General features: G+C 44.7%; 1 protein-coding gene across 2 annotated transcripts in view; it reads left to right on the forward strand.

The window, feature by feature from the left end:
• The window catches only part of SYAP1 (synapse associated protein 1), a 33,045-nt gene extending 10,229 nt beyond the window's left edge, over window positions 1-22,816 (forward strand). For both annotated transcript variants that reach the window (XM_007124053.3, XM_007124054.3), the window contains 6 exons: window positions 2,229-2,302; window positions 9,802-9,941; window positions 17,461-17,609; window positions 19,267-19,325; window positions 19,776-19,923; window positions 21,882-22,816. In XM_007124053.3, coding sequence (XP_007124115.1) covers window positions 2,229-2,302; window positions 9,802-9,941; window positions 17,461-17,609; window positions 19,267-19,325; window positions 19,776-19,923; window positions 21,882-22,009 — 698 coding nt within the window. In that variant the 3' untranslated portion in view covers window positions 22,010-22,816. The remainder of the gene's footprint in view (window positions 1-2,228; window positions 2,303-9,801; window positions 9,942-17,460; window positions 17,610-19,266; window positions 19,326-19,775; window positions 19,924-21,881) is intronic.
• The last annotated feature ends 225 nt before the right edge of the window (window positions 22,817-23,041 follow it).

The raw sequence follows: 23,041 nt of genomic DNA on the forward strand, positions 1-23,041 counted from the left end.
AAAAGAACCATCTTAGAGGAACAGGGAGATGGGGGGGGTGTCTCCTCCATACCAGTAGCTTGGGCCTTGGGAGGACCTCATTATTCTAGGGTAAGTGGTATGAGCAGAGGCTGCCCAAGGTGAATAGACTGAAAATGGAGACCAAAATGTTAAACAGTGTAAGAAAAGTTTTGAAGGGGCTTTACCCTAACTTTTTAAAAAGTATGAGAATATGTTAATTTTACCTTATAATTAACAGAATTTGGATTATAATTGCCACCATTTGCTTGTTTAGGATGAGCCAGAGAATGAACCAGATGCCTGTCCATGTGTGTGTCCATCCATCCATGCATGCAGATAACTTTTCTATCAGTTGGTACCCAATAGGATGTGTCTTCCATTTGACTTTTTTTTTTTTTTTTTTTTTTTTTTTTGCGTTACGCGGGCCTCTCACTGTTGTGGCCTCTCCCGCCGCGGAGCACAGGCTCCAGCCGCGCAGGCTCCACGACATGTGGGATCTTCCCGGACCGGGGCATGAACCCGTGTCCCCTGCATCGGCAGGCGGGCCCTCAACCAGTGCGCCACCAGGGAAGCCCCAGAATTTTGTATGAGTTGTAGAGGTTTGTTTTCCTTGGGCTTCCTGTCCCTCAGGAGCATGGTTCATTGAAAAAGGGTTTCACTTAGTCCCTCACAACGCCTACCCACCACTTTTTTTTAAGTGAAGAGAGCTCAGCTAATTGAAACTCCAAGCAGTTGTAGAGCAGCATATGTAAACTAGGAGAAGACTTTTCATTGGTTACCTCTTTTATTACATTTCCTGGCACGAACCCGTGTCCCCTGCATCGGCAGGCGGGCCCCCAACCACTGCGCCACCAGGGAAGCCCTTCCATTTGACTTTTGAAGAATAATAGTAAAAGGCACTATTTCTGCAAAAATATGAGGACCCTCTGCATTTGCTGTCTTCTGTGCTGACCACCCAGCTGCACAGCCTTAGCCATGCCCTCGGCTCAGACAGTAGAGCTGCTCAGACACACACACACACACACACACACACACACACACACACACACACACCCACATGGGACTCGCCTCTCCAGATGGTTGCTGTTTGTCGCCTGGCATTATAATCCTGCTGAGTTGTAATCATCTCTTTCTTGTGAGCCCCAGATGATGCAGGCTGGGTGTTAGTTGTCTTTGCATCCCCAGCTTTTTGCTTCTGAAGACTTAATGGAGGATTTGATCCCAGCCCTTTTGTTTACTGCCTCCAATTTGCCCTTTTCTTTCTTCATTTGCTTTCACTCCTGACAACGCTTTTCTCAGTTCCTAAGCCCTTATCTTGCAACCTCCTTATCACCTTTTGTCATGAATCAAGTACAGTAACTTTTTGTAAAGGCTTTTTATTTGGAAATAATTTCCATGTACAGAAAAATTACAATAAAACTAGTACAGAGAACACCCGTATACCCTCCACCTAGATTGTTATAGTCCATTTGCCTTATCATTTACGTTCTCTGTCTCACTCTGTGTCTTTTTTTTCCGTTCCATTCAGTGTGCATTTCCTAAGAAGTAGGGATATTCTCTTACATAATGACCAATGGTACAGTTACCAGCTTTAGAAAATTTAACATTGATATAATATTCATAGTCTAATTTTGTCACTTGACCCAGCAATGTCCTTTATACATTTTCCCCCTCAGTACAGCATCCAGTCCTGGGTACAGTACTGCACTTTTTGTCATGTCTCTTAGCCTCCTATAATCTGGAATATTTTCACAGCCTTTCTTCATCTTTTATGACATTAATGTTTTTGAAGAATACTCCCCCCCTCCTTTTTTTAAATAGACCATTTCTCGTTTGGGCTTTGTCTGATATTTCCTCATGATTAGATTCAGATTATTCATTCTTGGCCAGAATACTACATAGATGATGTGACCTTCTTGGGATATTGCGTCTGGAGGCCCACAATGGCCATCTCTCCCTCGTTAGTGATGTTGATTTTGGTCACCTGGTCAAGGCATTGTCCAATTTTTCCATTGTATAATTTAAGGAATTTTTAAAATCAAATGCATACATGCCTAAGATTCATACGTTAAGTCTGAAGATTGTGATGAGTGTTCATATTTGGAACTTATTAGTAAATTGCTAAAATGGTTATGTGGAAGCGTTCTCATTCTTTCAACCCACAGATCGCAGTTTAACCCTTGTAACCTGTTTTTCTCTTTTCTTCTTTGCCATTAAAAACCTTGTAGAAGCAGCAGTACCACCATGGGTTGATAGTAATGATGAAGAAACAATTCAACAACAAATCTTGGCCCTATCAGCTGTAAGTATCTTGTGATACCCCGTATAGAAATACTTCTTTCCTATCATGACTTTATCCTTAGCAGAATGTTTTTCTTCTATACAATTTTAAAAATATTTTGAGATGTTAGGAATGTACACATCAACTTTCATCATTTTTTTTCACTGACTTTAAATTTGCTTTTTTCTTAGGTAGTTTTCTCTTATTGGAAAAGTCTAGCCTATTACACAAAATAATTCTTTCAGCCTTAAAAGGATTCTTTTATGTTATTAAGACAGTCTTTTGAGATGTGTAATCATGAAGTTTCTAGACAGCATTCTAATTCTTCTGAATGAAATGATTGTTTTCTACATTTTCTCTTTAACTACTGTATGTATTTGTCTGAAACTGAAATTGAAAGAAAGAAAATTCCATATGCTGCGCCACAAAATGTTCTCTCAGGACTTCACAGGGAACAGAGTGATACCACCTAACAATCGTGTAGCACCTGACAGTTTCAGGAAACACCTTCTCACACATTATCTCTTTTGAGCCTCGTGGTATGCCTGTGAGGTGGGTAGGGGCTTTTACCACCACTGTACAGGTGTGGGGACCGAGACTCTCAGATATGACCATCACTTTTTTTTTTTTTTCGTGGACGTCCGGCATGTGGGATCTTAGTTCCCTGACCAGGGATCCGAGACTCTCAATATGACCATCACTTTTTTTTTTTTTTTCGTGGACGTCCGGCATGTGGGATCTTAGTTCCCTGACCAGGGATCAAACCCACACCCCCTGCATTGGGAGTGCGGAGTCTTAACCACTGGACCGCCAGGGAAGTCCCTGACCCTCAGTTCGTGTCTGTGTCTCCACTGGGCTGTGAACTCTCAGCAGAGGCTGACTTTGATCTCTGTCCTCAGCATCCAGCACCCCACCTGGCATGGGACGCAGCGAATAAGGCTTTTTACTCTATCAGTGGTTTTCAAGCTTTATTTTTAACCCACTCTTTTTTTTTTTCTTTTTTTTTTTTAACCGAAGTCAGAAATGGAACCTTGGTCTAGAAAACAAACCAATGTAGAGCTGGGCTTTTCCTCCCTTCCAGTGCCCCAGGGCACTTTAAGGTTTTCTTCTTCCCATTAGTAAATCCTTAAAGGCCTAAGCATCCAATTCCAGGTTCATTGTGGACACCATGTATTTTGTTTACCATGTTACAGCCAAACTTGACACTGACATCACACACCGATTATTTATCCCCAGAAGGAAGTTTTGACAGTGAGACTCGGTGTCATTTGAGGGTAAATGTCAGATACCAACCAAGTCCCCATAACCCCTCTGTCCCCCATACCTGTCCCTCTCCTCATCTTCTACATCTCAGAATACAAGACTCCAGTTATCCACCAGTTTTTCTAGAGGAGTCTTTCTTGAGTCCTGCCTCCCCGATGCCATCCTGACAGTGCTGTGTTCAGAGCATAGCTCTAGTCCAGTTCACTGCTATCACCATGGTTCTGGTGCTGTCGTCTTCTGCCCAAGGCACCCCATCCCGACTGCTGTCCCATCCTTGCCCCTTTCCAGTACAAGTGCATCTCAGCAGCCAGAGGGGTCCATTTATGGTGAACGCCCTTCGTGTCACTCTCCTACACAGACCCTTTTAGTGGCGTCTCACCTCTCGTGGACTAAGATCTAAACTCTGTCCGCTGGCTTCTAAGGCCCCTGGCTTTGCACACTGCTCCCTCGTGCCCCACTGGCCTGATTGCCAGCGCTCCAGCCACTGTTGCTTTCTGATGTACAAATAGATCCAGCTTTGTCCTGCTTTAGTACCTTGAGCTTGCTGTCCCTTCTTCCTGGAACCTCACCCTGCACCATTCCACAAGATCTCAGCTCAGATGACATCTCCTAGAGGCCTTCCCTCACCACGCTTTTTCAGCCCTGCATGCCCAGGTACAGCAGCTCAGAGCCCTGGCAGTCTAAACCCTTGTGTCTCTCTTCCCGCTCCACCACCCCCAGCTGGAATGTAAGTGCCGTGAAGGCAGGGACTCCATGTGTGCTGTGCCCTGCTGAGCAGGTGGCGTGGAGCCCAGAGCATAGCAGGTGCCAGATGATCATCTGCTGAATAAATGATGCAATAAATGTTGTACCCAGGCACGCCCACAAGAGAGCTTCCGAGATTTCGGCGTGACCCAGAGGCTTCGAAACAGTCTTCAATCCATCCTTTATGGTGGCTGCTGAATGTGTTAAGGAATAGATTCAATCGCTGTAATAGATCTAAAAACACAGTAGGTTAAATGAGCTGTGAGTTTCTCTCCCTCCCTCCCTCCTTCCCCTTCACAGTCAGTCCAGAGGTAGGGGGTCTCAGTAGGTGTGCTTTGCCCAACGAAGTCACTTAGAGACCTAAGTTCTTCTTGTCTTACTCCCAAGCAGCCCCTAGGACATGGTGTGCATGACTGTGTTCCAGCCTGTGGGAACTGGGAAAGAGGTGGCTGTACCAGACCACCTGAAGGACGAGACCCGCAAACTGCACTTATCACTCAGGCACACACCCCTTTGGCAGCTTAGACACACAGCCACCCCTGTACTCCAGGGAGCCTGGAAATCCGGTCTCTGGCTGTGTGGCCACATGCCCAGCTGGAACTCAGAGTTGTGATCCTGAAAGAAAGGAAGGTAGAAATGGATACTGGGAGACGGTTAGCAGTGCCTGCCGGAGTTGCCTGACATTCTGTAACTTACCAGGCACTAGTTTGGGACACTTCAGAGTATATAGCAGAGTAACCCTTTAAGCTCTTTATATCGGAGGGCCACATAGGACCACGTAATACATGAAAAGAAGTTGATAGTGCATTTGTCGTTAGAGACTTGTGAGAACTCAATTCAGCAGGCCGAATTTAGTCACTACTCTAGGCCAAGCCTTCTCCTAGGACTTGAGATCAATGAGATCCACCCTGCAGGAGCCCGTAGGCTTGCTAGAGAGCTGCTCGATGAACGCACATACAGGATTATTCCCTGGAATGAGGAATGTAATACAGGACGCTAAGGACGGGCAGCGAGAGGAGCATCTCATTTATTGTGGAGCGGGATAAGGATGATCCCAAGGAAGCTTCCCAGAAGTGACGACCCTGGAGCTGAGTTGAGTCTTAGGAGAGTGTGTGGATGTTTGGGGGACGTGAGGCCGGATTTGGCATTAAGGTAGGGGGTATCGCGAGCATTTGTGTCTGACTGGACTGTAGGATGCAGGTGAAGAAGTAGATAGGCAGAGGTCATGAGGACCTTATCATACCATTCTGATAAGTTTAGGTTTTATCTTAAAGGCAGCAAGGAGTCATTGAAGGATTGTAGTCATAGGTAAAATATGTTTTTCTTGGGGAGGGAGAAATGGGACTGGAGACAGGTGCCCATTAGGAGGCCAGTGTAGAAACCCAGGTGAAACATGATTGGGACAACTTCAGGCTTTGAAATGTTTATTTTGGAAGGTGAAATAACTAAAATCCATTGAGGGGGAATTCCCTGGCGGTCCAGTGGTTAGCACTCCCTGCTTTCACTGCTGAGGGCCCGGGTTTGATCCCTGGTTGGGGAACTAAGATCCCACAAGCTGTGTGGCGCAGCCAAAAAATAATAATAATAAAATAAAATCCATTTAGGCTCAGAATTGTTCTTGCCTTATTAATGTAGGAATTATCAGAAACCAAAAATATTGTTAAAATCCAATATGAGCAAAATGAGATGAAACTGATGCTATTAGTAGCAGTATAAACTGCTACCATCTTCTGGAGGCGAGTTTGGGCAATCTGTGTCAAAATAATCATACTCTTGGATTAGAAATCCCACTTCCAGGAATTTAGTCTAAAAAGATCACTTTAGAAGGGAATAAAAACTGTTTGTAAAGTGATGTTACTTGCATGGTTCTCTATAAGGAAAGATTAGAACCAATCTAAATGACTACTGAAGTGGGCCTGGTTAAGTAAATTATGGCTCATTCAGGGTAGACATAGCTACATTGGAGATGGAAAGATGTTCACGACTCTGAGTGGAAAGGAAAAACAGATGATCCACCGGCTGCAAGTGTCTTCCTATTTACATCAGGTTGTATTCACACAGACACGTGCATGTTTGCAGAGAGACACGCATCCGGGAGGGTGTTTGAGGAAATATCTTACTACGGTCGGTCGTCTGTGGGTGTTGGGATTTTTGACCATGTTTTTCTTTGGTGTTCTGAATTTTCAAAAAATGGATGTGTATCATATTTACAAACAAAAAAGGTGTTTAAGAAAAAAAAAGAAATAGAATAGCAACAATCAGTCTTAATTGTTTGAGTGGTCCAAAACAACAGCCTTTTGCCTTGATTATGCTCAGTCTGTGGGAAAGGGGGTGGTTTGGAGACATTCCTTTATATGTTAATCAGTGTGAGTCCTGCTCCATCTCAGAGGAGTTCAAAACCATCCTCATTCCCTAGGAAATTTGCCTAATCCAGGAAAGCTTTATTTGCCCTTGGATCCTTTTTTTTTTTTTTTTTTTTTTTTACTTCTTGACTAACTGAAGAGAACTGGTCCAAGAGAAACATGGACTCTGTCAGAGCTCTTCCAGGTTGGGCATAGTAGGTACTGGTGCGCTGGAGATTCACAGTGCTGCCCACTCAGAATGTCCACATTATGTACTGACCATGCAGTCATGGGCCATACGAGGGTCTTCTGTGATGGGGATGTTTTCTCTAACACAGTCTTGACAGTTTTGGGTTGGATTTCTTTTCTTTTCTTTTTTTTTTTTTTTTTTTTTTTCTTTTGGCCACACTGCACAGCTTGTGGGATCTTAGTTCCACAACCAGGGATTGAACTCAGGCCCCAGCAGTGAAAGCACCGAGTCCTAACCACTGGACCGCCAGGGAGTTCCTGGATTTCTTTTTAATGAGACTCTAGTTTTAATATATTAATGATAAAATGTTTGTATGACACATTTTATTTTGTTACTGTGTTGACTGTACCTCTTAATGGATTGTGAATTCGCTAACCCTTAGTTTAAGGTATCTTAACCTAAGCCTGAGTGCAGCAGCATGAAGAATAATTCACTTGGGACTTCCCTGGTGGCACAGTGGTTAAGAATCCGCCTGCCAATGCAGGGGACACATGTTTGAGCCCTGGTCTGGGAAGATCCCACATGCCGTGGAGCAACTAAGCCCTTGCACCACAACTACTGAGTCTGCGCTCTGGAGCCCGTGAGCCACAACTACTGAGCCTGGGCGCCTAGAGCCCGTGCTCCACAACAAGAGAAGCCACCACAAGGAGAAGCCCGTGCGCTGCAACAAAGAGTAGCCCCCGCTCACCGCAGCTAGAGAAAGCCCACCCGCAGCAACGAAGACCCAACGCGGCCAAAAATAGTAGCTCTATTTTTAGTTTTTTGAGAAACCTCCGTACTGTTTTCCACAGTGGCTGCACCAATTTACATTCCCATTAACAGTGTACGAGGGTTCCCTTTTTTCCGTATCCTTTCCAACGTTATTTGTGGTCATTTTGATGAAAGCTATTCTGACAGGTGTGAGTTGATATCTCATTGTGATTTTGATTTGCATTCTCTGATGATTGACGATAATGAGCATCTTTTCATGTGCCTGTTGGCCATCTCTCTGTCTTCTTTGGAAAAATGTCTATTCAGGTCTTCTGCCCGTTTTTTAATATATTGCAAATATTTTCTCCCATTCAGTAGGTTGCCTTTTCATTTTGTGAATGGTTTTCTTTGCTGTGCAAAAGCTTTTAAGTTTAATTAGGTCCCATTTGTTTATTTTTGCTTCTGTTTCCTTTGCCTTAGGAGACAGATCCAAAAATATTGCTACGGTTTATGTCAAAGACTGTTCTGCCTGTGTTCTCTTCTAGGAGTTTTAGGGTTTAATGGTCTTACATTTAGGTCTTTAATCCATTTTGAGTTTATTGTCGTATATGGTATGAGAAAATGTTCTAATTTCATTCTTTTACATGTAGCTGTCCATTTTTCCTAGCACCATTTATTGATTGATTGATTGATTTTTGGCTGCGTTGGGTCTTCATTGCTGTGCGCGGGCTCTCTCTAGTTGCGGTGAGCAGGGGCCAGTCTTTGTTGCAGTGCACAAGCCTCTCATTGCGGTGGCTTCTTTTTGTTGCGGAGCACGGGCTCTAGGCGCGCGGGCCTCAGCAGTTGCAGCACACGGGCTCAGTAGTTGTGGCTCGTGGGCTCTAGAGCTCAGGCTCAGTAGTTGGGGCGCACGGGCTTAGTTGCTCCACGGAATGTGGGATCTTCCCGGACCAGGGCTCGAACCCATGTCCCCTGCATTGGCAGGTGGTTTCTTAACCACTGCGCCACCAGGGAAGTCCTCCCAGCACCATTTATTGAAGAGACTGTCTTTTCCCATTGTATATTCTTGCTTCCTTTGTCATAGATTAATTGACCATAAGTGCATGGGTTTATTTCTGGGTTCTCTATTCTGTTCCATTGATCTATATGTCTGTTTTTGTACCAGTACCATACTGTTTTGATGACTGTAGCTTTGTAATATAGTCTAAAGTCAGGGAGCGTGAGCCAGCTCTGTTCTTCTTTCTCAAGATTGCTTTGGCTATTTAGGGTCTTTTGTGTTTCTGTACAAATTTTAAAATTATTTGTCCTAGTTGTGCAGAAAATGCCATTGGTATTTTGATAGGGATTGCATTAAATCTGTAGATTGCCTCGGGTAGTATGGTTATTTTAACAATATTAATTCTTCTAATCCGTGAACATGGTATATCTTTCCATCTGTGTTGTTTTCAGTTTCTTTTATCATTGTCTTATAGTTTTCCAAGTACAGGTCTTTTACCTCCTTAGTTATTAGATTTGTTCCTAGGTATTTATTTCATTTTGATGTGATGGTAAATGAGATTGTTTTCGTAATTTCTCCTTCTGATATTTAATTGCTAGTGTATAGAATTGCAACAGATTTCTGTATATTAATTTTGTATCCTGCAACTTTACCAGATTCATTGATGAGCTCTGGTAGTTTTTTGGTGGCATCTTTAGGATTTTCTATGTGTAGTATCATGTCATCTGCCAACAATGACAGTTTTACTTCTTCCTTTCCAATTTGGATTCCTTTCATTTCTTTTTCTTATCTGATTGGCAAGAAATGCCCTGAGAATGCAATGGTGACTGAGAAAGACACAGTGCCGCTTCTCCGCAGATCATGGCCAGGCAGGGGAAAGGCTCATTGTTGGTTCACTTGCCGAACCTTGGCTGAACACTTGCCACCCTGCCCAAAGGGCCGTTTGGGCAGGGCGGCTCAGTAGCCGTGGGCCGGGTGGCTTCCCCCAAAGGACTCCTCAGCCTCCGGCCTGGCTGTAGGCCTCCCATGATGTTCTCTCCAGTTGAAACTGTTAAAGAATATATGAAAGGATTGGTCATTCTCCACTCTGTCTAAGGCAGGCAGGTTAATGACAGCTCAGTGTACTTTGCGACTGAAGCATTTAGGAGAATTCAGTGTGTCAGATCAGTGATGTGTTATTACTTATTAATTGCAGTCTATGGTTTTCCCCATGTTTTTCCTCTTTTTATGAAAGGACAAGAGGAACTTCCTTCGTGACCCTCCAGCCGGCGTGCAGTTTAACTTTGACTTTGATCAGATGTACCCTGTCGCCCTGGTCATGCTCCAAGAGGACGAGCTCCTGAGCAGGATGAGATTTGCCCTTGTTCCTAAACTGTAAGCAGTGGGCTCTCGAGCCGGAGTGGCATGTATGGCCCTGGTCATGTATCGGGTGTCGGAGAAGAAGCATGGGATGGAGGCCAGGATGCTCTCAGACACTCTTTGTGAAAAGGGGCTCTGCGGCCCTTCAGCAGCACCCTCCCAACCCCCACCCCCTACATAGGGTGCCATAGAATCAAAACTCAGGGTGGACTTTTCGGGAATTTGGGGGTCCAGATGATATGTGCTCTTTTATCCCCAGTTAGAACGTAGAATGAATTTTCCTATAAAAACAACAGAAGTGCCCATGCCCTCCTGAATAAAATTAAGGTCTCCCGAGGCCCATCAGGACCTGGCCACTGCCTTTTCTCCACTCAGGCTCTGCTCTCTGGCAGCAGCAGTCTTGTTCTGCTTCCCACCCGAGGCTTCTCCCCTCTGCAGATCTCTGCTTGTCCATTAAGCTCCAGCACATGCATCCTGACTTCTGTGACATGGCCATCAGCAGAGGCCACCTCCCTTCCCCTCTGCCACCATGGGTTCTTCCTCACCTTTCCTAATTCCAGTGCCTTCTTTTGAACCTGCCCCATTTTTAAAGTCAGCAGTCTTTGGTGTTCCATGACTGTTCCTGTTTTATGACTCTCTCTTCTTGTTGTATGATGCAGTATCTTACTGTTCTCTGAGGACATGAAGTCTGGCTTTCTTGAGATACCCTTTTCCCTATGCTCTTTCCCTGCATCTTGGATTTGGGCTCTGTGGTTCATGCTGCAGGCTTTTCTTACCCATCCTTTGGGACTGTGTGCTCCCCAGGGCCATTTGGGCAGGGCGGCTCAGTAGCCCTGGGCTGGGTGGCTTCCCCCAGAGGACTCCTCGCCTCCAGCCTGGCTGTAGGCCAAACAACGGGGAGAGCCTGAGCCCTGCGGCTTCACTACATCCGTGTGCCCCCATTCTCAGCTGTACTGACTGTCCCTGAGTGCAGAACCCTGGGCTCCCGGTCTCTGCTGTGCGGGAGTTCAGTCCCTGGCTGTCTCACCTCTCCTTGGGGCCTCGGCACCAGCCTTCAGAGCCGCCTGGTGCCTCCTGCCCCCCCGGGTGCCTTTGAGAGAAGAGTGGCAAAGCTCTGGGGTCAGATGCGCTCCCGCAGCTCAAAAACCATTCGAATCACCCCAAGCCGCACGTTGGGCTCTCTGCTGGCTTCTCAGGACTGTCCAGAGGCCCTGAGGCGCTCAGACGTGTGGCCTGGGGTACTCATGGCAGGCATGTAGTTTGGGTTATTGCCAATTCTGCACTCCCTCTCGCTGCTGACAGTAATTTTAGATTTCTTTTAAGCTTTGGAGAGTTGATATTTGGCAAATGGTAGTTTTGTTTTGTCACCAGCTACGAAAACTGCCCACTGAGTAATATAATTCCAGTTTCCTACTGCTTATTCTGTTAGGGAAGATTTAGAAATTAGGGTTTTTTTTTTTTTTTTTTTTTTTTGCGGTACGCGGGCCTCTCACTGCCGTCGCCTCTCCCGAGGCGCTCAGACGTGTGGCCTGGGGTACTCATGGCAGGCATGTAGTTTGGGTTATTGCCAATTCTGCACTCCCTCTCGCTGCTGACAGTAATTTTAGATTTCTTTTAAGCTTTGGAGAGTTGATATTTGGCAAATGGTAGTTTTGTTTTGTCACCAGCTACGAAAACTGCCCACTGAGTAATATAATTCCAGTTTCCTACTGCTTATTCTGTTAGGGAAGATTTAGAAATTAGGGTTTTTTTTTTGTTTGTTTTTTGTTTTTTGTTTGTTTTTTTTTTTGCGGTACGCGGGCCTCTCACTGCCGTTGCCTCTCCCGCTGCAGAGCACAGGCTCTGGACGCGCAGGCCCAGCGGCCACGGCTCACGGGCCCAGCCGCTCCATGGCACGTGGGATCCTCCCGGACCGGGGCACGAACCCGCGTCCCCTGCATCGGCAGGCAGACTCCCAACCACTGAGCCACCAGGGAAGCCCTAGGGTTATTTTCTTATGTGTCTATCTGTTAGGAATATTTACTGAAGTATTTATGGATGAAAGGACATGATGCCTGGCATTGCCTTAAAATATTCCAACCCCACCCAAAGAAAAGCATTTATGCAGGGGAGAGGGGCATAGATTTTGAAACGTGGTTGGCAGAATGCTGGTAAGTGTTGAAGTTAGGTCACAGGTACATGAGAGTTCATTGTTCTAGTCTCTCTACTTTTGTTTTGTTGAAATTTCCATATTAAAACAAAACAAAGACGAGGCATCACATACAAATATAAGGCTTCTGGACTTTTCCTTCCTGACATACAGAAGTACAACCTTTTTCCTTTGGGACATTTTTTCTTTTTTTTTTTTTTTAAATTTATTTATTTTATTTATTTATTTTTGGCTGCATTGGATCTTCGTTGCTGCATACGGGCTTTCTCTAGTTGTGGCAAGTGGGGGCTACTCTTCCTTGCAGTGTGTAGGCTTCTCATTGTGGTGGCTTCTCTTGTTGCAGAGCACGGTCTCTAGACGCGGGCTTCAGTAGTTTTGGCACGTGGGCTCAGTAGTTGTGGCTCGTGGGCTCAGTAGTTGTGGCGCACGGGCTTAGCTGCTCCACGGCATGTGGGATCTTCCAGGACTAGGGCTCGAACCTGTGTCCCATACACTGGCAGGCAGATTCTTAACCACTGAGCCACCGGGGAAGCCCTGGGACACTTTTTCTGAGTAGAAGCCATCATTAACCAGGAACATTTTAGGAAACAAAACAAACACTTGCTCTGTATTTCAAAATGCCTTTTAGTGTGTTAGCACTTCCCCGTGACAGCAGTGCTAGCATGAGACAAGGCCCTGCTGGTGTCACAGGGGCACCCTCTGAGGCCTTCCCGCTGATGACAGTAAGGAAGTCACAAGTCTTTCCAACCTCAAGCTGTGACATGCCCATTGTTTCCCAGAAGGTGTTCACAGCATACGAATACTTTAAAATAGTCCATGAAGGTATATGTGGTCAGATTAATGTTTGGGCGTTGCTACAGGCAATGGATTTCTTTATCATAGGACTGCTCAGAACCTTTAGTGTGTTATCTGCTTTGTGACTCTCTCCAGAGGGCAACCGAATATCTCTGCAGTGTGCCTGTGATCGCTTCCTCTTACATCAAGAGGGAGAGACTCTGGAAAAGAAAACAGTCCGGATGTTATTAAGAGAGCAAACATTGCCCATGATCACTGTAGAGAGATAGTATTCCTCTTTCATTTTGGACATTTCATAGAGGTCAGAATTAAAACTGACCTTGAGGGCTTCCCTGGTGGCGCAGTGGTTAAGAATCCACCTGCCAATGCAAGGGACATGGGTTCGAGCCCTGGTCTGGGAAGATCCCACATGCCGTGGAGCAACTAAGCCTGTGCATCGCAACTACTGAGCCTGCGCTCTAGAGTCTGTGAGCCACAGCTTCTGAGCCCTTATGCCTCAGCTACTGAGCCTACGTGCCTAGAGCCCACGCTCCGCAACAAGAGAGGCCACTGCAATGAGAAGCCCGTGCACCGCAATGAAGAGTAACCCCACTGTCTGCAACTAGAGAAAGCCCGCATGCAGCAACAAAGACCCAACGCAGCCAAAAATAAATAAATAAATTTATTTTGAAAAAAATCCTGACCTTGAAAATATTCAGGCAGCCCACTACCTCCTGGGAAGGCTAATCTCAGTTTCGTATAGCTGTGATGTTAGGGTTTAAGACCCTTGAACGTATCTGGGTAAACAATCAATCCTAGTTCCTTCATTTGGTCCCCAGGTGTGTCCTAGTCTCTGTACCCCCTCACCATCCAGGGCATTAACCTGTGAAAGTGAGTTCCCCAAAGTGAATATGATGTGCTGTCTCATTGCAGAACAGCACACCGTAGTGTGTCATGTTGCTTTCTAATGCAGCCTAAGATTTCCTTAGCTCTTCTAGCAGCTGCAGTGTGCTACTGTTTGCACAGCTAAACTTGTGGTCGTCTTTGACCCTTTATGAACCATTGTTAAGTCAGGTCTCCCTCCTGCCGATCTACTTCCAAGAGAAAAAGACAGTTATGGGAATTCCCTGGCAGTCCAGTGGTTAGGACTCAGCACTTTCACTCCCTGCGTTCAATCCCTGGTCAGGGAACTAAGATCCCAAAAGCCACTGCGCAGCCAAAAGAAAGAAAGAAAAAGACAGTTATGAGGCCTCATGATTATGGGAAGTGCTGCTGGGCACATAGTAAGAACTTAACAAGTGAGAGGTCATTTTTCCTGTGACCATCTAGTTTGGCCGGCAACTTGTCTTATTCATCCCTGAATCCCCCCAGTACCTAGCATAAGGCCTGATGCATGTGGCACTTGTTAAATATTGGTGGAATTAATGAAAGTTGCATATCGTCTTGTTACCTGACCTAGCTTGTGTAGATAATCGTGCATTTTGCTTCTGTCACTTAGAAAGCTAGCTTCCTGACCCAGCTTCACCATTCTTAGATGTGACAACAACGTGTTCTGATGTCCTGTCTAAGGCCAGCCCTGTCCTCATTCACAAACCTGAGTCTCAGTATTCTTTTTCTGTTCTCGCTGGTTTTCTTCTACTCCTTCAAAGTCTTTTTCTGTCATGCTTTCTTTCTCGACTTTCTCGACTTTCTTTCTCGACTTTCTCGACTTTCCCTCCCATTCTAAGAACCTGCATCCCTTCTATTAAACCAGGGGGTAGAGAGGCATTCTCCTACCCTTTTGTCATCTCTACTAGCAAAGCATTTTTAGAACATAAAATGAGGCAGAAAAAAAAAAAATCCACACGTCCTCCGCAGGTCACCAAAGCCGTTCCTTGGCTGTCCTTGTTTTGTCTTGTTGTTGTTGTTTTGGGAGGGGGTGTTTTTTGTTGAGTCATGTTTTGTCTTCCACCTTGGAGATTTTTATTTAATTACTCTGAGGTGAGCGCAGTCATCAGTGTTTTTTTTATTATTTTGAAACAATCACAAACTTATGGAAGGGTTGCAAGTACGGTATAAGGAACTTTTTTTAATGAATCCTCTGAGATCTGATACCCCATCACCCCTGAAGCTTTAGTGTGTATTTCCTACAAACAAAGATTTCCTACATAATCAGAATGTAACCATCCCAATCAGGAAGTGGTCACTTAATGCCTTATTACTGTCCAATTCTCAGACCCTATTCAGGTTTTACCATTTGTCCCAATAATATCCTTTTTAGCAAAAGGATCCACTTCAGACTCACATGTTGCATTTACAGTAGTTTTAGTGTCTCATCAGTCTCCTTGAGTCTGTTGCATCCTGTCAGATGGCACATACTGCCATTTTGTTCCACTACTGTCCACACTTTGGTCACTTGATGAAAGTGGTGTCTGCCAGCCTTCTTGACTATAAAGTTACTCCTTTCCTCTTTGAAATTAATAACTATTTTCTAGGGAGGTACTTTGAAGTTCTGTGAATATCTCATTTCTCCTCAAATTTTCCATGTATTCATGTATTTATGTATATCTCTATGGACTCATGGTCCTGTTTTATGCAGTGGTTATAATCCATTGCTATCATTATTTATTTTGTTGCTCACATCATCACGTATTTGCCAGTGGAAGCCTGTTCAGGCTGGCTTCTGTGTCCTTTTGACTCATCCCCATCATTTTTTTTAAAATTTATTATTTATTTATTGTTGGCTGCGTTGGGTCTTCGTTGCCACACGCGGGCTTTCTCAGTTGCGGCGAGCGGGGGCTACTCTTCGTTGCGGTGCGCGGGCTTCTCACGGCAGTTCCTTCTCGTTGCAGAGCTCGGGCTCTAGGTGTGCGGGCTTCATTAGTTGTGGCACATGGGCTCAGTAGTTGTGGCTCGCGGGCTTAGTTGCTCCGCGACACGTGGGATCTTCCAGGACCAGGGCTTGAACCCACGTTCCCTGCATTGGCAGGCGGATTCTTTTTTTTTTTTTTTTTTTTTTTTTTAAATAAATTTATTTATTTATTTATTTTTGGCTGTGTTGGGTCTTCGTTGCTGCCTGTCTGCCTGTGGGGAACCCACGTTCCCTGCATTGGCAGGCGGATTCTGTTTTTTTTTTTTTTTTTTTTTTTTTTTTTTAAATAAATTTATTTATTTATTTATTTTTGGCTGTGTTGGGTCTTCGTTGCTGCCTGTCTGCCTGTGGGCTTTTCTCCAGCTGCAGCGAGCGGGGGCTACTCTTCGTTGCGGTGTGCGGGCTTCTCATTGCAACGGCTTCTCTTGTTGCAGAGCACGGGCTCTAGGTGCACAGGCTTCAGTAGCTGTGGCACATGGGCTCAGTAGCTGTGGCTTGTGGGCTCTAGAGCACAGGCTCAGTAGTTGTGGCTCGCAGGCTTAGTTGCTCCGCGACATGTGGAATCTTCCTGGACCAGGGCTTGAACCCGTGTCTCCTGCGTTGGCAGGCGGATTCTTAACCGCTGCGCCACCAGGGAAGTCTCCCTATCATTTTTTGAGCACTTCCTTTCTGGCATGAGATAGTCCTCCAGGCTCACCTTGTTCTTCCCCTGCTGTAACCCTAGAATTGGCCATTTATCCAAGGAGTTCTGGTTCCTTTTAGTAGAAAGTGGTGTTTAGAAACCAAAGTCTAAGCATTAGGCATGCTCATGGTTATCGGGGTGTCACTACTCCTTGGCCCACTCAGTGGACAGAGCTAGTGTGCTCATATACACACACGGACTTGTTTGCATCTCTTTCAAATGAAAACCATGTGTTCACAGTGATACTTCACAACAGGGATCGTTCTAGAGTTTTCCCTTTCCATGACTGTAACTCCCTTTTCTGATGGTGAGAAACCTGGTTTCCACTCTCCTTAATATTTTTACTTAAGCAATCAATCCCCTTGCGAGTGACCAATCTTCCTTTTTCACCACCACCCACTCCTGAGCTTAGACACCCTCCTCTCTCTGCTCAGGCTCTCACTCTCCATTCCAGGCCCCCACCGTATGGATACTTACCTTACCCCTCTTGGGCACCAACGCCGCACCCCAGGTGACTAACGTGCAGCCAAGTTTGAGAACCACTGAGAGTTCTCAGGTTGAACTGCACTTCAGTCTTTTTTTTATCAACCATCTTCCACCTCATTGCTGACTGTTCCTGATTGCTAGTTATTTGCAAGCTACCAAACATTTCCCCTCATGAGGAGCAACACCCACAATACTTTCTTCTCACTGCTTGAAAGCGTTTAATCCTTCAGTAAACAGCAAACAGTTGGTGGAGCCCCGGCTCTGCTTCCGTCTCTCAGGTTGCTCATGGTGCTTTGACAGCAGTACCCTGTTTTCCTCTGCTGAGGGCAGTGTTGGTATTAAAATACCAAGAAACACTGAGGTTTCATTGGTGTTCTATAAACTTGTCTTTTGCTGCTGTGGAGAAGATAGCTATTCTCTTTATCCTGTTATTCAGCTTTCAATTCAAAAGCCAATGAGAATTTCATTTGAGCCTCATTCAGATTCAAAAATGTCCCTGAAAGTCATCTATTCCCATCTCCACTGCAACAGCTAAACCCTGCACACACTTTATGCATGCCTTCTCGAGTGCATTGTTGTTTGTCTTTGAAAGTGTGAAGGAGGAAGTGTTTTGGAGGAACTACTTTTACCGCGTCTCCCTGATTAAGCAGTCAGCCCAGCTCACGGCTCTGGCGGCCCAGCAGCAGGCTACCGGGAAGGAGGAGAAGAGCCACGGCAGAGAGGATGAGTTGCCACTGACAGGTATATTCAGAGAAGACGTCACTCTGTGGGAAAAAAAACAAAAGAGTTACTTTTAAAATATTCTTCATTTAGAGATTCTCATGAGCTTGTCATCGTGTATATACCAGAAATGTCATTGTCAGGGAAAGTTCTTTCTTTGCAGAGAAAATGCTCATTCTTCCCTGGTTGCCCTCTCTCTGACCCTGCTCACCGTCTTCCCCCAGCTTTCTTTTACTTTGCTGTCTTTTTCTTGTTCTTCGGGTTTTTTATTTCTCCCTTTTTATTTCCCCCTCCGTCACCAGTCGTCTTCCCACCTCTTTCCTTGCCCTTTTTTTTTTAATTAATTAATTTATTTTTTTGGCTGTGTTGGGTCTTCGTTTCTGTGCGAGGGCTTTCTCTAGTTGCGGCGAGCGGGGGCCACTCTTCACGGCGGTGCGCGGGCCTCTCACTGTCGCGGCCTCTCTTGTTGCGGAGCGCAGGCTCCAGACGCGCAGGCTCGGTAGTTGTGGCTCACGGGCCCAGTTGATCCGCGGCATGCGGGATCTTCCCGGACCAGGGCTCGAACCCGTGTCCCCTGCGTCGGCAGGTAGATTCTCAACCACTGAGCCACCAGGGAAGCCCTTCCTTGCCCTTTTTATACTTTCTGTTCTCCGCTGACTCGGTTCCCTGCTCTTCTTCATTTCTCAGTCTTCCATTCAGCCTGCTCATTTCCCCAGTACTCCAGTCTGTAAAACAGAGCTAAGATATCCAGCCTGGAGCTAGACACCAGTCAGTTACACATGTGACTCTTCCTTATTCTGACAGTTTTACCCCTGGTTTTTGGGGAAAGTGGTTTATAATATCGGCAGTGATTTAATACCTATAATAACAATTGAAATAAGATATGTATTTTGTGTCACATTTTTAACGTTTAACGAACACCTGCTGTGTATAGGTACCCGTTATAACTGGAGACTTATCCGTTCATGGAATTTTACATGATTACACAAAACAGTGTGTCCTAAGGCACAGGTGGTACGGACCACTAGGAAGGTACCTGACACTGCGTTTAGGGTCAGAGGAATGTAATGAATCTGCTCTACACAGTACCATTTGGCATTTTGCATGTAGATGTTAATATGAATGCCAGTTGTCTCTCATTCTTTAGTATTCCTTCCTTATTACTTTTATTGGAAAATGCCATTTTACCCAATACTGCCCATGTATCAAGATGGGCTTAAGACAGGATTCAGTAAAGGCCGTATGTGTGGCAAGGTTGAGAAGATAGAAAATGCAGCCTGTGAGGAAGAGGAGCTACTGTGCCTGAGTGTTACATTTTACTTTGTGAGAAAAGGAAAACTTGATAAATAAGTTCATTCGCATTATCCTAAAAGAAAGAGCAGAAGTATTCTTCAATGCATTTTGCTAATACTGAAGTCAAAGTTTATTTCCTGCTGGAAGTCTTACATAAGGGGTATTGAACATGATAATATATATTAAAAAGATCCCCAAAAGAAAGAGGCTGAGGTGGTTTCATCTGGGTAGTTCTTAACTGCAGAAAAACGGAAAGTATAACATTAAAAGCTAATTTCTGTAAATTATTTAGTATGATCATGCTTGTGGATAATTTAGTTGTTATTATAATATATGTTCAGAATTGAATCAAGCAATTCTTGTCTCTTTTATTCTCACTTCTTAGAGGCAGTACGGCCCAAAACGCCACCTGTTGTAATCAAATCTCAACTTAAAACTCAAGAGGTAATACAGTTTTACATTATACCTAGTAGTTGATGTCTGGAAATGAAGGAACTCTGTGTTGACTATCTCAGATACCATTTCAAAACTACTTATGAATATGGGTCTTATCTGTTCTGAAGAAGAGGGGTCCGGTACTTGAAGCCTTAAGGACCTACAGCTGAGACATGAGATGATTCCCTGGCATCAGTAATTCAAGGTGTGCTTGTCGGGGATGGGACAGAACGATGGGAGCGATCCAGACCATGAATGAGTGTAGAGATTCAGGTGGTAGCTCATGTGGTTACGGAGCCAGTGTGCAGGTTAGGAGGTGGAAAGCAGCGACCATCCGACTTGCAGAGGAAGGGAATGAAAACGAGGCTGCATTAAATTGTGAGATGACCATATACACGAGCTCTAGTCTCTATATGTCGCTTCAAAAACCATTTCCAGAGCTCATTTGTTGCATTTCAGGATGAAGAGGAGATTTCTACCAGCCCAGGTGTTTCTGAGTTTGTCAGTGACGCCTTCGATTCCTGTAACTTAGATCAGGAGGATCTGAGGAAGGAAATGGAGCAGCTGGTGCTGGACAAAAAAGAGGAGGAGACAGTCGCGCTGGAAGGTACAAAGCCAACGACATCACCGGTCTTGTCCCCAGTGCCGAAGCTGACCGTAGAAAATTGTTATTCTGGAGCAGATACACAAAACTGTGTCGTAACTTTTGCATCAAAACTGCTTCTTTGTTCCCCACTAGAAGGTGGATTCTAGCATACATGACCTCATCTCCTGTCCCTCTGCCTTTCTAAGCACAGAGGCATAGAAAGGAGAAACAGACCCAGAGAGGTTAAGTGAGTCTTCCAAGGCATCTCAGCCCTGAGAACACGTGGCCAGGAGCGGGCAAGAAAGCAAGCGCACCCCTTCACGTGGAGATGCTGCCCTCCGGCCTTCTGCCTTCAAAGCTGCGTCCTGCTGGGGTTTATACTGTAGGTAGAAGACTCTTTTCCCAGCTGCTGTGTGCCACGAGCACATGGCTTCTGGGAAGGAGTAGGCTGCCTTTAGAAAACCAAATTAGCTTAAAAACTAAGGTAATTTAGAAAAAAAGTGCAAGTGATGGGACTGCGTTCTTTGGCACATCAGGACAAATTACTGGCTTTCTACTAGGTGACAAGCAAAGGCTTGGGTTAATCATCATTCATGAAGCCGTCAGAGACTTACATCGCGGAAGCCAGCTGTTCCCACTGTCGTGCAGAAAGCACTGGTGAGAAAGCTGACCTCCCAGAGGTGAACCGCCTGCCCACGTGCACGCTGCACACTGCAGAGGGACTCTGCAGGAGAGAACTGCTGGGGGAAGCGGCTGGTGGGGGAAAGAGAAGCGAGTGGGGAAGTGAAAATCTGGGCTCGCTCCCCCCAGACGCCTCGTACCCCATCTGTTTTCTGATACGATGGCTGCTGGCCACCGCGGAAGGAAGGCGGGTATGCGCCCCACGTGCAGCAGGCAGTAGCTCGAGCAGACTGTGCCCTGCTTCCCTTCTTGCTGGTGATGACTAGTAGCAGAGAGCCCACGGAGCCTGGAAGGAAGCCTGGTCAGGATTCACGTGGCGTTGGCTGGCCGTTCCGGGCAAGCTATTCTTTCTTTGAATCCCTGCCTAGTTATAATTTGGACCACTTAATATTCTTTCATATATTAGTTGTCTTGGCCCCCTAGCTAAATTGTAAGTTCCTCCAGGGCAGGTGCACCTTGTCTTTTTATCCCCTACAGCACCTAACGTAGAGCTTAGCACCCAGTAAGCACCTAATATTCGTGAAATCGGTGTTTTGCTACGCAACATGGTCACTACTATAAAAAATGGAAAACCTTTGGTTTTTCTTTTCTCTATAGGTACTAAGTTTAAGGTTTATTTTTAAAAGATGAAAATGAATTTTAGCTTTTCCTTTTTAAATAGCTGGTTTGTTTTCTGGCTCTTTTATAACACTACATAGCAGATGCCTTATCCTATACATATGTATTTGCATACACACGTATATTGAGCGTCCAAGTGGCAAGTTGCAGCTCTAAATCTCACCAGTGTGAGAGCTCAGGTAGAGCCCACATGGGGGGCCAGGCTTTGGCGAGAGACTGCCTGACTTCAGGTCCTGGTGTCTTTTGCCACTCGTGGGAGACCACTAAGCACAGACTGTGGAGCCCTGCAGATGTGGTTCCATCCGTATGTCTGTCAGTGTCAAGCTGTGTGACCTTGGGCAAGTCACTTAACCTATAAGCCTCCATTTCCCCATCCGTCAAACGTGTATAACTGTATCTGTGGTCCACGTATTGTTCTAAGGATGAAAAGAATGATATGTAGAGAGCACTTAGCCCTAGGCCTGGCTGAGTGAGTGCTCGAGAAATGTTGGCTGTTTTTGCTACCATCATCATCATTGGTAGTGGTGCTCATGGTTATCGGGGTAAAAATGTCACTACTCCTTGGCCCACTCAGTGGGCCAAATATTAATTATCAATTATCCATTTAAATAGAAGGAAAATCAGAGGCCTAGGTAAAGAAAAACAACATGCAAAATTTTTTTCTCATTTGTTTCTTTTAGAGGATTCTGCAGATTGGGAGAAGGAACTACAACAGGAACTTCAAGAATACGAAGTGGTGACAGAATCAGAGAAACGAGATGAAAACTGGGATAAGGAGATAGAGAAAATGCTGCAGGAAGAAAATTAGCTGAAATAAAAGAGTAATCCTTAACTTTCTGCAACTGACATTAAATTCTAGATGCTGACACTCGCTGAATCAGAAGGCACAAAAGAGTATGACTTTATGAAATTCAAAATTATCCTTTTTTCAAGCTGAAACTTGCCTCTTCTACTTAAGAAAAAGTACATAGGACAGTTATTCTAATAATCAAAAAGGGATGTTTTATGTAACATTTCTTTAAATCTAGTTAGAGATGTTCTTAGTACAGACATCTTTGTCACAGAAACACAAGTAAAATTTTAGAGTTCTGTTTTCCGTGAGGTCAAAAATACAATATATTCTTCAGTTGTGGTTTTCTAAACATTTGTACTTCTTGTTGCATTTTTGTTGATACATATGCGTTAAAGTACCTACTTAATGGATTGATAACTATCAAAATGACCAAATGGTACCAAAGAACTTAAGAGGAAGCACTTTCAGAACTATTTTCTTGCAAGTATTTTCAAAAATTCCATCTGGAAGCCAAAAGATAAAATAATTATGTTGATTATAATGCTATGAACATCACTCAGTTTGACATTGAGAAATACTCTTTCTCAAAATAATATATTTGTTTTTCTTTGGGGCCTTTTTTTAAAAAAAAACTATGCCACATTTAATAATGTTTTCCTAAATTTCACATCGTGGTTTTTGTAGAAAGCAGGGTCTTTCATCCTTTTAGTGTTGATGACGGTCAGAAGGCTGTTCACCTTCAAGTCTCATGTTGTTTAAATCGTCACCACATATAAATGTTTTCGCTTTTTTGTCTTAATTATACTGTCAGTCTTTATAAAATTGTGTTCTCTGAATACAACTTTTGGAACTTCAATGATCAATCCTGCCTGCATTCTGCTGTAGCGGCACGACCGTTCATAGAACGTGGTTACTTGGGAAGGACAGATGGCTGAACATCAGAGCACTCCACGGCGTTTGCTTCCCGAAACTTTCGGATTTTTCAGAGCCTTTAATTAGTTCATAAAGGGGAGTAGAATTAAGACAGTTCTTATAGGGAACATGTAC

The sequence above is a fragment of the Physeter macrocephalus genome, chromosome 21 (assembly GCF_002837175.3).
Source record: "Physeter macrocephalus isolate SW-GA chromosome 21, ASM283717v5, whole genome shotgun sequence".
NCBI lineage: Eukaryota > Metazoa > Chordata > Mammalia > Artiodactyla > Physeteridae > Physeter > Physeter macrocephalus.